General features: G+C 38.5%; 1 protein-coding gene across 2 annotated transcripts; it reads left to right on the top strand.

Annotated features, from left to right (window-relative positions):
- The first annotated feature begins 8,656 nt into the window (after positions 1–8,656).
- On the top strand, positions 8,657–10,239 carry LOC106988886 (protein BEX1-like). 2 transcript variants are annotated; one of them, XM_015087370.3, is made up of 3 exons: positions 8,657–8,802; positions 9,194–9,276; positions 9,621–10,239. In XM_015087370.3, the coding sequence occupies exons 1-3, from the start codon at positions 8,702–8,704 to the stop codon at positions 9,995–9,997; spliced, it is 561 nt and encodes a 186-aa protein (XP_014942856.2). In that variant the 5' UTR covers positions 8,657–8,701; the 3' UTR covers positions 9,998–10,239. The 2 variants fall into 2 exon arrangements, with proteins under 2 accessions (XP_014942856.2, XP_026908871.1); XM_027053070.2 differs by lacking the exon at positions 9,194–9,276 and having other exon boundaries at positions 8,697–8,802.
- The last annotated feature ends 5,856 nt before the right edge of the window (positions 10,240–16,095 follow it).

Raw genomic sequence — 16,095 nt, 5'->3', positions numbered from 1 at the left:
GGCAATATATATTTGCCTTTACTTGGAACAATCAACAATAGACCTGGACTTGTCATGACTCAGGGGGTTCACTGAGGCCTCTTATTTCTCCCAAGTACTCCACCAGGATTTAAGTACCTTACAGTTCCCAAAGAAATCTTCTTCAGTGTGTAGACAGCCTCTTACTATGCTCAGTTATCAAAGAAGCATCCATAAAAAATTCCATTTATTTGCTGCAACAGTTAGCTAAGAAAGGGCATAAAGTCTCTAAGGAGAAATTATAATTATCTTCAGACAATGTTCATTACCTAGGTCATAATGTAAGGCACAGTTTTTCTCTGATCTTTTGTTCTCTTTCTCTCTCTTTCTCTCTCATGGTTTGCTGTTTTTTTGTTTGTTTGTTTTTTTGCTGATATACTTGGATTCCTTACTCTTTATTTTTATTTTTTATTTTTTTGCATATGTACTACCGGGTCTTATTGACTCGTGGTTACCATTTGATTTATATATAATATCTTCTGCATATAGTAGTCTATATTAGGCTTATGGTTGCTCAGTTTTGAACTCATTATTCACTCCTCTCTCCTCCACGTTTCAGATATTTGATACCATATTTCTCATCCTTTTATTTTGTGCTTTTCTTGACTGATATTTATAGATATACTTTTTTTGTGTGCTTTCTATTTTTCTTACTCCTCCTGATATTTTTTTTTGTTTTTTTTTTTAATTTTTTAACGTTTATTTTTGAGACAGAGAGAGACAGAGCATGAACGGGGGAGGGGCTGAGAGAGAAGGAGACACAGAATTTGAATTAGGCTCCAGGCTCTGAGCCATCAGCCCAGAGCCTGACGCGGGGCTCGAACTCATGGACTACGAGATCATGACCTGAGCTGAAGTCAGACGCTTAACCGACTGAGCCACCCAGGCGCCCCGTTTGTTTTTGAGTCAAAGAGTCCCCTTTAACATTTCTTGTAAGGCTGGTTTAGTGTCTATGAATTCTTTTAACTTTTGTTTGTATGGTAAATTCTTTATCTCTCCTATTTTGAATGATAGCTTTCCTGGATAGAGTATTCTTGGTTGCAGATTTTTTCCTTTCAGCACTTTAAATATAGCATGCCAGTCCCTTCTGGCTGCAAAGGTTCTGTGGAAAAATCAACTGATAGCCTTATGGGGTTTTCTTTTTATATAACTGTCTTCTTTTGCAACTTTTAAAATTCTTTCTTATCACTATTTTTAACCATTTTAATTACTATCTGTCTTGGTGTGGCCCTCTTTGGGTTGAATTTGTTGGGGTATCTCTGTGTCTACTGAAACTGGATCTCTGTTTTACTCCCCAGATTCAGGAAGATTTCAGCTATTATTTCTTCAAATACATTTTCTGCCCCCTTTCTCTTTTTCTTCTGGAATTCCTAGAGTGCAAATATTATTATGCTTGATGGAGTCACTGAGTTTTCTAAGTCTATTCTCATTATGCAGTATTTGTTTGTCTCTCACATGTTCAGCTTGATTGCTTTCCATTATTCTATCTTCCAGGTCACTGCTATGTTCTTCTGCTTCCTGTGTGTTACTATTTATTCCATTTATTGTATTTTTAATTTTATTTATTGAGTTCTTCATTTCTGATATGTTATTTTTATCTCTTTGTCAATGGTCTCACTGATGTCTTCCACCTTTTTCTGAAGTCCAGTGAGTATCTTTATGATCATTACTTTAAATTCTCTATGAGGCACACTATTTTTTTTTTTTCTGTTTCACTTAGGTCACCTGTTGCGATTTTGTCTTGTTCTTTCATTAAGGACATATTTCTCTGCCTCTTCATTTTGTCTACTTCTCTGTGCCTGTGTATGTGTGTTAGGAAAGTCAACTATGTCTTTTGCTTTTGAAAGTAATGGGCTTATATAGAAAGGTCTTGTAATGCCCTGCAGTGCAGTGTCTCCTGTTCACCAGAACATGACATATCAAGAGATTCTCCTATGTATGTTGCTTGAGTACTAATATTGTATCTGAGTAGCTTTGTCTTTCAGTCCAGACATCTGCAATGTCTTTCTGCTTGTTGTGGGCTTTGTTTGCTCAGTGTGATGTTAGTGAGACCTAGGCAGGCAGGTTCTGAGGGGTTGTGACTGGAAGAGGGCTTGGGGGCAGGACAATAGTGTTAGCAAGCTTTGTGCTGAGCCACTAATCCTATGTTTGATCCCCTGAAGCACAGCAGCAGCCAGGGGTGAGGTGCACAGGATTGGCATTGACCAGAGGTGCCCAGCATCTGTGCATGTGGCAGCTGAATGCAGTGGGTGGCATATGTTTATGTGGCAGTTTGGTGGGGCGCGTGCAGTGATAGAAACATGTACACTGAGCCACTAGTCCATATCCCTTGAATCCCAGTGGCCACCAAGGGCACGGTGCAAGAGGTAGCAGCTGGGTGGGGCATACAAGGCATTAGCAAGTGTCTGTGCAGTGCAGCCTCCTGCAGGTGGCTCTGTGTTTATGCTGGAGAGTAGGAGGAAGGAAAATGGTGACTTCCAGCTCCTTCTTCCCTGAGCAAGTCCTTTGAAAAGCCCCAAAATCAGTATAAAGATATCTCCTTGTGTTATTGTGCTGTCACTTTTATGTTCCCTCTCCAAGGGCTGTTGTCTCTTTAAGGGTGGAAATTCAACTATTACTCTCTTCCTGACTCTCCCAGTGCTGAATTAGCTGACTTTTTAAAGTTCCAGGCTCTAAGTTCCACCAATTGTACAAACTCACAGAATTCATCTTCTCTGGTCTTCAAGGCGAGATGTTATGGGGATTTGTTTTCCCCTTGTGGGCTCCCTGATGTTTTCTCCTTTCTCTGTTCACAGCTCTCTCTCCCTCCTGCTGGCAACTCTCTACCACAGTTTCTGCCCTTCCTAACCTCTCAGATGAGGCTTCTCTACATTTAGTTGTGAATTTTGTTCCACCAGTCTTCAGATTGCTTTCAAGTTTATTTACTTGGATGTGAGTGATATCTAGTTGGAAACATGGGATGGGGAGAGCTTAAGGTCCTCCTACTCTGCCTTCTTCCCAAACTCCAGAAATGACATTTATTTACAAAAGACACAGGTTGTCCAATATCTTGTTAGTTCTGAATTGACTCAACAGTTCTCTGCAAGCAGGTTAACCTGTTATGGAATCCTCCTTCTTTCACTACCTAACCTCCATCTTAAACATTGCCAACATTCTTATTCCTGCTGTTACTCCCCTTGCCTGATAAGGCAAAACCCATGATTCTGAGATAATAATGTTGCATTTTATATCACTGCATCCTGATTTACAATATGTCCTTTTGACAAATCTTGATGTAATTTTGTTTGTTGATGGATCATATTGTAAAAATGGAAATCAGGATTTACAAGCAGACTATACTGTTACTATGCAGTATGTATTACTTGAGAGGGGAAACCTTCCATACATTAAATCAATTCAACAACCAGAGCTCTACACACTTACTGGAGCATGCCAATTATCAAAATGACAAATTGTTAATATATATATTGACAGCTAGTATGCCTTTGGGGCCATCTGTGATTTGGGGATGTTATAGAAACAAAGGGGTTTCTTTCTTTCTTTTTTCTTTCAAACAAAATTCTTTATTGACAAAATAAAGCTCAAAATCAGAATTTTGCCCTTCAAAATGATCTTAGATGATCCTGAATCTAATTTTTACTTAATAATAATAATAATAATCTAATATAAATAATAATATTGTTAGTATTTCTTTTTTTTACGTGTTTTTTTAATGGAAAGAGCCTAAATGTCCATCAACTGATGAGTGGATAAAGAAGTTGTGGTTTATATATACAATGGAATACTACTTGGCAATGAGAAAGAATGAAATATGGCCTTTTGTAGCAACATGGATGGAACTGGAGAGTGTTATGCTAAGTGAAATAAGTCATACAGAGAAAGACAGATACCATAAGTTTTCACTCTTATGTGGATCCTGAGAAACTTAATAGAAGACCATGGGGGAGGGGAAGGGGAAAAAAAGTTACAGAGAGGGAAGGAGGTAAACCATGAGAGACTCTTAAAAACTGAGAATAAATTGAGGGTTGAACCATAAAAGACACTTAAAAACTGAGAATAAACTTAGGGTTTATGGGGGATGGGAAGAAGGGGAAAGTGGGTGATGGGCATTGAGGAGGGCACCTGTTGGGATGAACACTGGGTGTTGTATGGAAACCAATTTGACAATAAATTTCATATTATAAAAAGGGGGTTTTCTTTACATCTACTGTAACTTCAATAAAGAATGGACAAGAAGTAAATGACCTTCCTGTTGCTATTCTCTTACCTTCTGAAATTGCTGTGACCAAAATTGAGGACTGAAACTGAGTATCAGGGAAATGTCCTGGCTGACTTTTATTCAAAGTCATCAGGAACAGAAAGTATAAAAGTTTTGGCATATGTAGATAAAACCCATTATTCTGCACAAAATGACCCCTTGTTGCCAGACTTGTCATCCTGATGTCCTGTAAATTGGTAACAGTCTGCTTCTGATTCACAGAAATTATGGTAGGCAAACAATAGTTGTAAATTCAATGGACAATTGGGGTTATGAGAAACCCAAGATGGCCACTTGGTTCTTACTATAAGAAACTCCATCATTTGGTTCTTGCATTCTTTCACCAACCATTGTGCAGCTAAAATGACTCTAATTATATAAAACACACCGCTACAACAATGAGCAAAGAACACAAAAACAACCAAGACACACAAAAAAGGAATATCTAATAACTATGAAGACTCTCAAGTAATTAACAAAGACATGAAAAGCAAAGTGAGATTTTTATTTTATTTTTAAAATTAATTTTATTAATTATTTTTTTTATTTTAATTTACCAGGTTTGCAAAGATTAAAAATATTGATAATGCTTGGGTTGGTGAGGATATAGAAAAATGACACATTTAAGATGCAGAATTGAAGAAGAAATGAGCAAAGGGTCAGAATGGGCATTTCTCTAAAGAATTTATACAAGTGGCTGATAAGCTCATATGTGATACTGTGATTTATAATAAGAAATATATTTCAGGGTTGCCTAGGTGACTCAGTTGGTTAAGCACCTGACTCGATTTCAGCTCAGGTCATCATCTCAAGTTTCATGAGTTCAAGCCCCATGTCAGAATCTGTGCTGACTGTGTGGAGTCTGCTTGGGTTTCTCTCTCTCTCCCTCTCTCTCTGCTCCCCCCCTCAGCTTGTTTTCTCCCTTTCTCTCTCTTTCTCTCTCTCTCTCTCTCTCTTTCTCTCTCTCTCTCTCTCTCTCTCTCTCAAAATAATAAATAAATAAATAATTTAAAAAAGAAATATATCTGGTCTTTTCAAATATATTTGAGGATGTAGGAAAACGGACACTTTTAAGATGCAGAATTGAAAAAGAAATGAGCAAACGGTCAGAATGGACATTTCTCCAAAGAATTTATACAAATGGCTAATAAGAACATATATGATACTGTGATTTATAATAAGAAATATATTTGATTTTCCCCCCCACAAAACTTCCCAAACCCTTGAAATTACCTAACAGATAAGAGCAATAGGAGTACCTTCTCTCATAATATTTGGTCTTTTGTCGCTTAAAAGCCATAAAGGTAAAATGGGTGTCACTGTTATTCATAAGAAATCTCTTTCAACCACAGCCAAGTTTTTTAATAAGTTGACTTTTGGAAATCCCCTAAAGATAGGTGGGGTGACTGATTGCCCGTAGAAAAAACCATGATTTGAGGGTGGGAACTTTTAGTCCTACCCCATGCTTTCCAGAGAGGGGAGATGAGCAGGAGATTAAACCAATCGTCAACAGCTGGTGATTTAATCAACCATGCCTGTGTAATGCAGACTCATAAAAATCCAAAACAGATGAGATTCAGAGAGCTTCCAGGTTGGTGAACCAGAGCGCTTCCCTGTGCTGCCACGCAGTGTGGAAAACTCCATGGTGACAGAAGCTCATTTGTTTAGGACCTCACTCTATGTATTTCTTAATCTGGCTGTTGATTTATATCCTTTGTAATAAACCAGTAATCTAGTGAGTAAACTGGCTTCTTGAGTTCTATAAACTGTACAACAAATTAATCAAACCTACGGGGGGGGGTGGTGAGAACTTCTGATTTATAGTCAGTAAGTCAGAAACACATATAACAACCTGTACTTGTGACTGGCATCTGAAGTGGAGGGCAATCTTGTGGACTGAGCCCTTAACCTGTGTAATGTATCTCCAGAGAGATAGTGTCAGAATTGAGATAACTGTAGGACACCCAGTTGATATCAGAGAATTGCTTTGTGGTTTGGGGAAATGCACACATGCATAAGAATGGGAGCAGAACTATAACATGAAAAATGCTCAAAATCATTAATCATCTAGCAAATGCCAAGCCTGAGATATTACTTCATCTTTACTAAGACTAGAATCACAATTTCAGAAAATAACAAATGTTGATGAGGATGTGGAGGTATAAGAACCCTCATATACTGCTGGTAGGAATGTTTACAATGATCAGTCACTTTGGAAAAAAGTTTGGCAGTTCCTCAAACGATTAATTGTATTGTTGCCACGAACTCAGAAAACATGCTAAATGAAGAAGCCAATACCAAAAGAACACATATTATATGTTTCATTTATATGGAATGTCCAAAATAGGGAAATCTATGGAGACAAATTATGTTAGTGGTGTTTTAGCCTGGAAAGAATTGGGGGATAGAGAGTGATAGCTAAAGTGTACTTTTTGAGTTTCTTTTTGATGTGATGAAATGTCCTAAAATTGACTATGGTGATGGTTGCACATATCTGTAAATATACTAAAAACCATGAAAGTATACACTTTAAGTGGGCACATCTTATGCTATGTGAACTATGGTTTCATAATGCTGTTTTAAAAAGACATGAGAGTCTTAGCCAGGTTTGGTTATTAATTGAATATGAGGGACAATGATAAAGGATTCAAGGATGATGGCCAGATTCTAGGCTTGCCAAAGGGTGGATACTAAGGCAGAAAACAAATGAAAATGAAGCAGGGCTAAGGTGAAAGTAAAGGGCTTAAAGAGAGAGTGAAACAGCATATATAGAGATTTTTAAACTTTTTGAGGGGCGAGGAATCATGGTGTCTCTTGAAGATCAGCTAAGAAGTTTGGCCCCTCTCCCCACAAAAATGTGAATATATTACCAACTCCTCACATACATAGATAATATTTGAGTATCTGTTCCACAAACTTCTGTGTTGAGAATGACTAATCTACGTTTACTCAGGGTCTCAGGGTGGTTGGTAGATAGTGTTCCTTGGGCCCTGGCATAAATGACGTAGTACCAGGGTGAGTATAGGCTGGCAGATAGTGACCCTGCAGTAAGGCTAGGTTCTTTCTGAATGTCCTAGAGGTGGGGAGGACAGGGTGAAGATCCCAGCAGTTCTAACCCAGGTGAGAGACAACAGAAATGTCCCAGGGAGGCTTTCTCCTAGACAAGGTGACAAAGAGGATATAGCACGCCAACTTGGGAGGCTTTCCCTACAGAATAAATTCTCTACTATTCTTGGAAGCCTCTACCACAGAGGTGTAGAAGAGGTATGAGAACAGATTTCCCGCCCCCTTCCCCCCCCCCCCCCCCCCCGCACATACACACATACATCTATCTGGGAGGTGAGTGACTAGGTGGAATTTGGGCAAGAAATGGAGGGAAGGAACCAAAGGAATCAATTTAGGTCATTACCTTTGTCACTTGTCCATCTATATTTTTGGAATAAGTACAGTCAGAGCCCAAATGTAGGAAATAAAAGACTCTGGAATGTGGCAGTGGGTAGACTGCTCCTTCCCAAACTCTTGTCAGGGCAGGAAAGATCTGACTATCTCTGCATCCATCTCTCAACCTGCCACCACCTCACAGCCCTTCCCTTTGCTTAGGTCTGCAAAATCATTATTAATAATAGCCATTACATTTCACAGAAGACTTCAGTTGTCAGCAAATGTTTTACCATATATAATGAATGTTAATCATAATAGAATAAAATATAAATGCTTATTAACAAATATTAAATTTGTTCCATAAGGGGGCAAAGGGTGGATTATTTATATACAATAGCCAAGATCTGACAACTGGACTTCTTGATCATTTTCAAAACACCATCTGTGTTCAGGAAGATTCCCTGCCCCTCCCCCCGGCCCCAACTCCCCCCCTTTTTTTTTTGAAAAATTTTAAAACTAGCTACAATGTTCTAATCTGAAGTTTTGTGGAACTCAGAGAAAGTATTTTCTGTGTGGTGCATGAGAACATAAAAATTGAGGTTTTTTTACTTCCCCAGGTTGAAACATGTCGTTTAAAAATGAAATTTCATAATTTTGTTTTCGAGCCATACTGATTGTTTTAAAGAAAATAAAGAGAAATTTTTAGAAAGCAGAAATTCAGCCAGGGAGAAGAGGAGAAAAAACTGAAAATACCAAAGCCAATGTCAAGGCCCTAGGGAGAGGGGCAGGGTGATATGCATACCCTCCCCTGGTAAGAAGAGAAGTGAAAACCAACCATAAGGCCAGAAGGCTACTAGGGACCTCTCAGATTGAAGGAGACAGAGCTGAGTTACAAGGCTGTGCGTACTGAGGACTGGCAAGAGTTCGAGAGTGCGGAGGTAGGGGGCAGGGTCCTGCAAAACTCCCCGCTGTCAGAGGAGGTAGAGTGGGAGGGGAGAAAACTCATTGGTGACGCGAAGCCCTCACGTGACCTGGAGCTGCAGAATGATGCAGCCTTCGGTGCAGTCGTCATTCCCGGCTGGATACCAGCTCCCCGCTGCCCTGGGTCGGGCGGGCTGGCACTGGGCCCGAGGAAAGCGGAGCAGGTAAGGGCTCTGGGGTCCGCGTACCAAGGCCAGGGCGGCAGCTGCAGGCCTACCCCGGAGGGCGGTACAAAGGATCAGCGCAGCGGGTCCCAGCATGGTTTCTCCACACCCAGCAGTCTTGGGAGCGTCCGTTGTGGCCCCCTGAGGTGGGGTGGAGGTGCTGGCGGCCTCGAGGGCAACCGAGCCACTAAGAGTCATGGGAAATCACCTCCGAGTTCCTACAGGAAAATGGTGAACCTCTGAGGCGGGGTGGGGAAGGCTAGGGGTTGGGGCGGGAGAGGCGGATGGGGGGTGGCCAGGCGGTCCGGGACCCTGAAGGGACCAGGTGGTGGCTGGTCGGAGCCAAACGCTTCGCCACAGTCCCGGCTCCCTCCACCCCGGCCCTCTGCAGGTCTGCAGGTCTAGGTGTCAAGTGTTGCAGCAGCACACGCACGGCGAGAATCAGGAGGAAGCAGGCTGCAAGGATAGGCCCAGGTCGGTGCGGGGGACAGCGTGGGGGGCGGGTGAAGAGCCCAGTTCGAGACCCCCTCCCAACTCCACCATCCCTGTCGCCCGTCCTCCATTTTGCTGACTGCAGAAGCCCGGGGATATATTTGTAGGAAAATGGTGGGTTTGGGGGAGGTAGGACTTAGAAGTGAGAGAGGAGGAGGGTCCATACTGGAGGCCCCCTAGAGGGCGCACGGAGCGTTACAGGTGGGAAAATGATGACTTAAAAAACCTTTGATATCCAGGGCTCTGAAAGAGGAGTAGTAAGGCCTCTGTTCTCGGTGCTGATCTGTCCACCAAAACCTCAAACCCTTTGGTCTTTTGTCTCCTAGGAGTAATGGCGTCCAAAGAGGAACACGTAGTAAAAAATCTCAACATGGAAAATACCGACCAGGGAAATGAAAAAAATGATGACAATGAGCAAGTTGCTAATAAAGGAGATCCCTTGGCCCTCCCTTTGGAAACTGGTGAATATTGTGTGCCTAGGCGGTTCCGTGTTAGGCAGCCCATCCTGCAGTATAGGTGGGATGTGATTCAGAGGCTTGAAGAGCCACAGGCAACGATGAGAGAAGAGAATATGGAAAGGATTGGGGAGATGAGACAACTCATGCAAAAGCTGAAAGAAAAACAGTTCAGTCATAGTTTGCGGGCAGTTAGCACTGACCCCCCTCACCGTGACCATCATGATGAGTTTTGCCTTATGCCTTGAATCCTGATGTTTTCCCTGAGGTTCACAGGGAGACACCTGCTTTCTAAACTTACATGTTCATGATATACCTTTGTTGTAAACCTTTTGATGTCACTCATTCCTGGTGAGTCTATTATTACTTCTAGTTGAATGTTGTGTTTTTGACCCAATATGTAAGATTTTTGTTAGGGAAATTTTGCCTACTGCATGGAAAGATGCTCGTTATATATTGTGAAGCTAATAAAGCAGTTTAAAAAAAGCAACCTATGTATTTTATTATTGTATTTATATTTTATTTATTTATGTTTATATATTTAGTACATTAAGAGAAAAATGATGCAATTAAATATGTAAAAGGATTAATACAAGGACATATTTCTGTGAGATGAGTTGATGTGTTTTATATTTTCTGTAGTTTTAGAAGAAATGGAAACTATTTTTTTTGAGTTTATTTATTCTGAAAGAGAGACAGAGAGAGCAAGGTGGAGGAGGGGGCAGAGAGGGAGGGAGAGAGAAAATACCAAGCAGGCTCTGTGCTGTCAGCATGGAACCCAACACGGGGCTCAAACCTACCAACCCTGAGATTATGACCTGAGCCAAAATCAAGAGTCACACTCAACCAACTGAGCCACCCAGGTGCCCCATAAATGGAAACTATTTTTAATAACCTTGTGAAAGCAGTAGGGTCCCTTAATAAATATTTGGTCATGAAATTTGGATATTTTAGCCAGATGAATAAATTTAGGAATTCTTTATAAATTGGGTACAATGCTTGCTTTACCTGACTGTGAAACAAGATAAGGAGTGTGTATGAGCTGTGTTTACCTATTTTTGTCCTCATCCCCACCTATTAGGGAAGACCCCCTATCCCCAGATTTTCTGTTCAGTCACTTAGCAGAGTTTCCAATAGGTTTCACCAGTCTGGTATTCTTACTCTGCTAGTCAAGCTGAATTCGCCTGACAAGAAGTAGGCCCTTAAAATACAATTAATAATGATTGAGTCAGGAGCTCTGAATTCTTGTCTCAGTTTAGTCCCTGAATAAAATAAACTTGAATATGTGGCTTCACTTATCTAGAAGGGATCACTTGCAATTCCTAAGGGAACAATAGATCCTTTTAAGAATGTCTTGAAGTACTTGAAACTATCCTAATTTGTCATGGATGTGAAAATCACCTGAGGACTTTCTCAAAAATGTAGACTATTCGTCCTACCCTAAATCTACTGAATGGGGATCCAGAACATTAATTTCTAGGAAGGGTTCCTGGTGATTCTGATGCACATTAATGTCTAAAGGGCTACTGTGTGCATATATTTATTATGATCTCGATTCTTAAATAAGAACCGTAATGAAGAACATAAAAGTGAATATCTGAATTCAGTGGAGAGAAGTATTAAAATGCACAGAGTGAGAAAATTAAAAAAAATTAAAAAGGCTTTTAGATTTACTACTAAAAATTGAAATTTAAAGTATGTACACTAAAAAGTTCATGGTGGTTCTCTTGTAGGGTATTGGGTGTTTTTTTCTTTGTACTCAACTACATTTTTCTTAAAGAATATGGATTACTTGTGCAAAAAGAAATAAGTCAATAATAGATCCACATCCAATGAATTCTCCAGTGAGCTTATAAATGAAAGGCAATGTAGGCCCTTAAAATTATCAGTGACAGAACTTAAATACTACAGATTTCAAATTATCCTTGGATATATTATTCATGCCCTGGTGTAATTGTCCCTCCTGCTGAGTGGGGAAAATCACTAGATCTTACTTCCTATCAATAGATTACAACAAAAGTGATGTGACACCATTTCTGTGACTGTGTTACAGAAGATTGTGGTTTTGGTTTTACCAGAAGACTTCCTCCTTGTCCTCCCTTCCCATTTGCTGCCTTTGAAACAAATTCCTATGTTAAAGAGGCTCATATGGCAAAGAATTGACAGTATTTCTCAGCCAACAACCGGTGAGGAACTGGGACCCTCGATCCAATAACCTTTGAGGAAGTGAATCCTGCTAAACAACATAGGCAAGTTTGGAAGCAGATCCTTGCCCTCTCAAACCTTCAGATAAGACCCTGGCCCTGACCAACATATTGATATTCACAGTTAGCTGTCCTCAGCCAGTAAAAGCCAGCTTCAAGCACACCACCAGTGTCTCAGAACCCTCCCTTATTAAGGTGATTAAAACAAGGACATTACCAGTCAAGGAACATGAAAGATGATAATGAGAAAAGGAAAAAGTCTTTTGTAAAGGAGATGAATGAACATAAAAGAGAGAAAGATAAGAGACAAAGGCAGAGGCATATAAAGTCCTAGTATATGTAGTATTCTTATGACTAAAAGGGACCAGAGGACTCTGTGGATGGGGGGAAGGGAGATTGAGATTGATTGGTAGATTACCTAGACATGAATACTCCTAGGCAATTTAAAGGAATGTTTGTAGAAGCACAGACTTTGGAGTCAGGCAGACCTTAGTCCAAATACTGGCATCATTGCTTATAAGATTTGTGACCTTAAATACAATTGGTCAACTGCCCTTAGTTTCATTTTTCTAATCTGTAAAATATAGAAAATGTTCACCAAGATGCCAGTCATATATTAAGCTCTCAGTAAATGTTAGCTGTTAATGTTATAAAGCACATTAGGTGAAAATAAAAGCTTTAGTTCAGTAAGAATGAGTAGCCTAATATTTTAAAGTTAATAAAATTAACAGATTTTTGAAAGTATATACTGATCCCAGAAGTCAAAATTTGGCATAAAAGGGATTATATTTGGTAAAAACATAGTTTGTCCTGTACAATGCTGTACAATTTTTGAATCCTTGTCAACATTTAATAATTGAGAAATTGCACAGGAAAATCCAGATTCTAGGTTTCCATGAAAACTCAGGTCTGTCAACTCGGCCTGCATTCCCACATTGCACTGACTGGAGGGAGCTTACCAATGGCTTCAATCCTTCAGAAAGACACGTGTTTCAGTTTTATTTTTGTACCCAGCTTTTTTTAGATTATCTACATATCTCTCTGGCACTTCAATTTATACTCCCTAATTCATATCAACTGCATCTCAAAAGGAATTTGAAGGAACAGTTCAGTAAATAATTGGGGTTTGGTCCAATTTGGGACTCAAGACATTTTTATGTTTCAAATATGCAGTGTACAATATGGTAACAATGATATGCAAGTGGTTATTAAAAACTTGAAATATGACTAATGCATATGAGATATGCAAAAGTGTAAAGCATACACAAGATTTTTTTTTTAAGTTTATTTTTGAGAGAGAGAGAGTGAACAGGGGAGGGGCAGAGAGGATCTGAAGTGGGCTCTATGCTGACAGCAGGGAGACTGATGTGAGGTTCACAGGCTCAATTCAAGAACCATAAGATCACAATCTGAGCCAAAGTCAGAACCACTCAGACTACTGAGCCACCTAGGTGCCCCAAGCATACACCAGATTTTAGACCCACAGTACCAAAAAAGAATGTAAAATATCTTAAAAAGTTTTATACTGATGACATGTTGAAATGATAGCATTTGGCTATAAGGTGTTAAATAAAATATAATGTTAAAATTAATTTTACTAGTTACTTTTTTACTTTTAAAGAATATGTTCACTAGAAAAACTAAAATTAGATATATGGCTCACATTATATTTCTGTTGAACTGCACCATTCCAAATCATTTTAAGATATACCACGTTTTTATAATTAAAAAGTATTATTTAAAAATTTCTGATAATAAAGATAAGATGATACACATTCATTTTAGAAAGCCCAAAGGAAGATAAAGAAGAAAATTATTAAACCTAGTAAACATTGTTAAATATTTTAGTTTCTACACAAAATGTCCACAAATGGAATCTTGTTCTATAGAAATTGGATCATACTGTATATTCTATTTGTATGCTTCTTTTTCACTTAACATTTTAAGATAACCCTTTTCCATTATCTTTAATAATTATTTGAGACAAAGCTATTATTTACATAAATTAAAAATTAATATAATAATAACAAAACTGGAAGAAAATATAGATTATTTAATTTAAGCACATTAAAGACATTTCTCAACATATAATTTAAGGCAGAATTATGCAGAAAATAACTTATTTTATTACATAAAAAAATAAACTTTTATTTGATATAAGTGTAATTTAAAAAGGCAAATGAAATATTAGAAAAACAATATATAAGAAAGACAAAAAAGTTACTATCATAACTGAATAGTGAATTGGTTTAAATCAATCAGAAAAAGGGAAAACAAATATCATAATGGAAAAAAGTTAAAGTTAAACAATTTTACAATTGACTGATAGATATATGGAAAAATTATGTATCATTTGTAATCAAGGATATATGAAAATGAGAATAAGAAAACATTTTCAAGTAACAAATTGGTAAATAATTTTAATAATAGCAGCCAACATTTATTGATCATTATAATCTAAATATTTTGCATACCTTATTCAATTTCCCTAACCATATAAGTTGCATGAAGAAACTATTGTTAGGCCTATTTTATAGTTACAGAGAATGAACCACACACCCAAAGCCACATGACTGTTAAGTTGTGGAGCTGGAATTTGAACACAGACAGTGTGACGTTTGAATCCACACCATTATTAGTGATTTATACCTAGAGGTGAAGGGTTCTTTCATACAGTGAAAACACAAAGGAGCATGGGCACTTACATACAGGGCTGGTAAGAATGAGAATTGGTTCAACTTTTCTGAAAGATACTTTGAAAATATGTATCAAAAGTCTTAAAACAACTCTATAGTCTTGAACCAGAAATTCTATGCTTATGACTACACTCCAGGTGAGAAATCATACAAATGATCTGTACCAGATCTGTGAAAACAACCAACTGGGAAAGTATGAAAATAGAGATGGCCTGCATTGAACAATGCAGGCGTTAGGGGCACTCACACCCCACATAGTCAAAAATCCACATATAACTTTTGACTCCCCAAGACCTAATTACTAATAACCTACTGTTGACTGTAACCCTTACCAAAAACATAGTCAATTAACACATATTCTGTATGTTATATAGATATATAACAAAATACATTAGTCTATAATATATATTTTATATTATTCTTACAATAAAGTAAGCTAAAGAAAAGAAAATGTGATTAAGAAAATCATATAGAATAGAAAAGTATATTTACAGTACTGTACTACAAAAATATTCATCTAGAAGTGGACCCACACAGTTCAAATCCATGTTGTTCAAAGGTCAACAGTATATGCAATAGCAGGATATCTATTTTAGCATTTTTGGAAAACCAAAAAACTAGATATGACTTTAATACCTATAAATAAAGGAAAGATAAATACATAAGATGCAGTAATACTTTGGAAGGCTGTATAGTCATTATAAATAATGGAGTTATTTCAGTTATATTGGGCAGGGAATTTCAGCTGTATGTAAATAATAATTGACTGAAAAATGGCTTAAATATTAAGGAAGTTTACGATTTCACATAGCAGAAAGAGCAGGAGTAGGTAAGACAGGCTTCAGGGCTGACTGATTCAGGATGTTACCAAGGACCCAGGTTCCTTCCATCTCTGGTCCACTTCTACCATGTCTAGTGTCAGCTTCATCCTAAGGCTGGTGGTTACACCTTATACAATGGGATGGCTGCTTGTGGTGACTGAGGATACATTCTTTTCTGGTTTTGTCCCTCAGGACAGAAGGGAAAACCTCTCTCTCACCCATGGACAATATCTTCAATCTGACTGGGTCATTTTAAGATCATTGGCCATCCTCAACTAGTAACAATCCTCAGAGAAATTCCAAGTCCTGACAGGTTCAGAATAATTAGGCCTGCCTCCTGAAGTTACCAGTAAGGAGAGGTGGGGTGGAAATCTAGATGTTTGGAGTTCTGTTAAGGAAGGAAAGGAGAAGTTGATGTTGAGTAAGCATACACTACACTGGGAACTTCACAAATAGGAATGGCCTCTACTAGGCTCTCAGTGGGATATCAACAGCAGGATGACATATTGAATAACCTTTGAAAGGACAGGAGACAGAGCATAAAAAGCTAAAGTAGTCCAGAAAATGCCAACGTTCAAAGGGAAGAGAAAGAATTGAGAATGAGAATAAGAGCAAGAATAATGAA

Source organism: Acinonyx jubatus, chromosome X (genome assembly GCF_027475565.1).
Source record: "Acinonyx jubatus isolate Ajub_Pintada_27869175 chromosome X, VMU_Ajub_asm_v1.0, whole genome shotgun sequence".
Lineage (NCBI taxonomy): Eukaryota > Metazoa > Chordata > Mammalia > Carnivora > Felidae > Acinonyx > Acinonyx jubatus.
The sequence above is the reverse complement of the archived record's forward strand: the minus strand, read 5'-3'. Positions and strand labels throughout refer to the sequence as shown.

Excerpts from the sequence above, each read along its gene's own strand:
- LOC106988886 (XM_015087370.3), top strand. The coding sequence starts at position 8,702 with ATGATGCAGCCTTCGGTGCAGTCGTCATTCCCGGCTGGATACCAGCTC. Across the intron at positions 8,803-9,193 it reads GCCCGAGGAAAGCGGAGCAG|GTCTGCAGGTCTAGGTGTCA; the intron begins GTAAGGGCTCTG and ends GGCCCTCTGCAG. Across the intron at positions 9,277-9,620 it reads GGCTGCAAGGATAGGCCCAG|GAGTAATGGCGTCCAAAGAG; the intron begins GTCGGTGCGGGG and ends TTTGTCTCCTAG.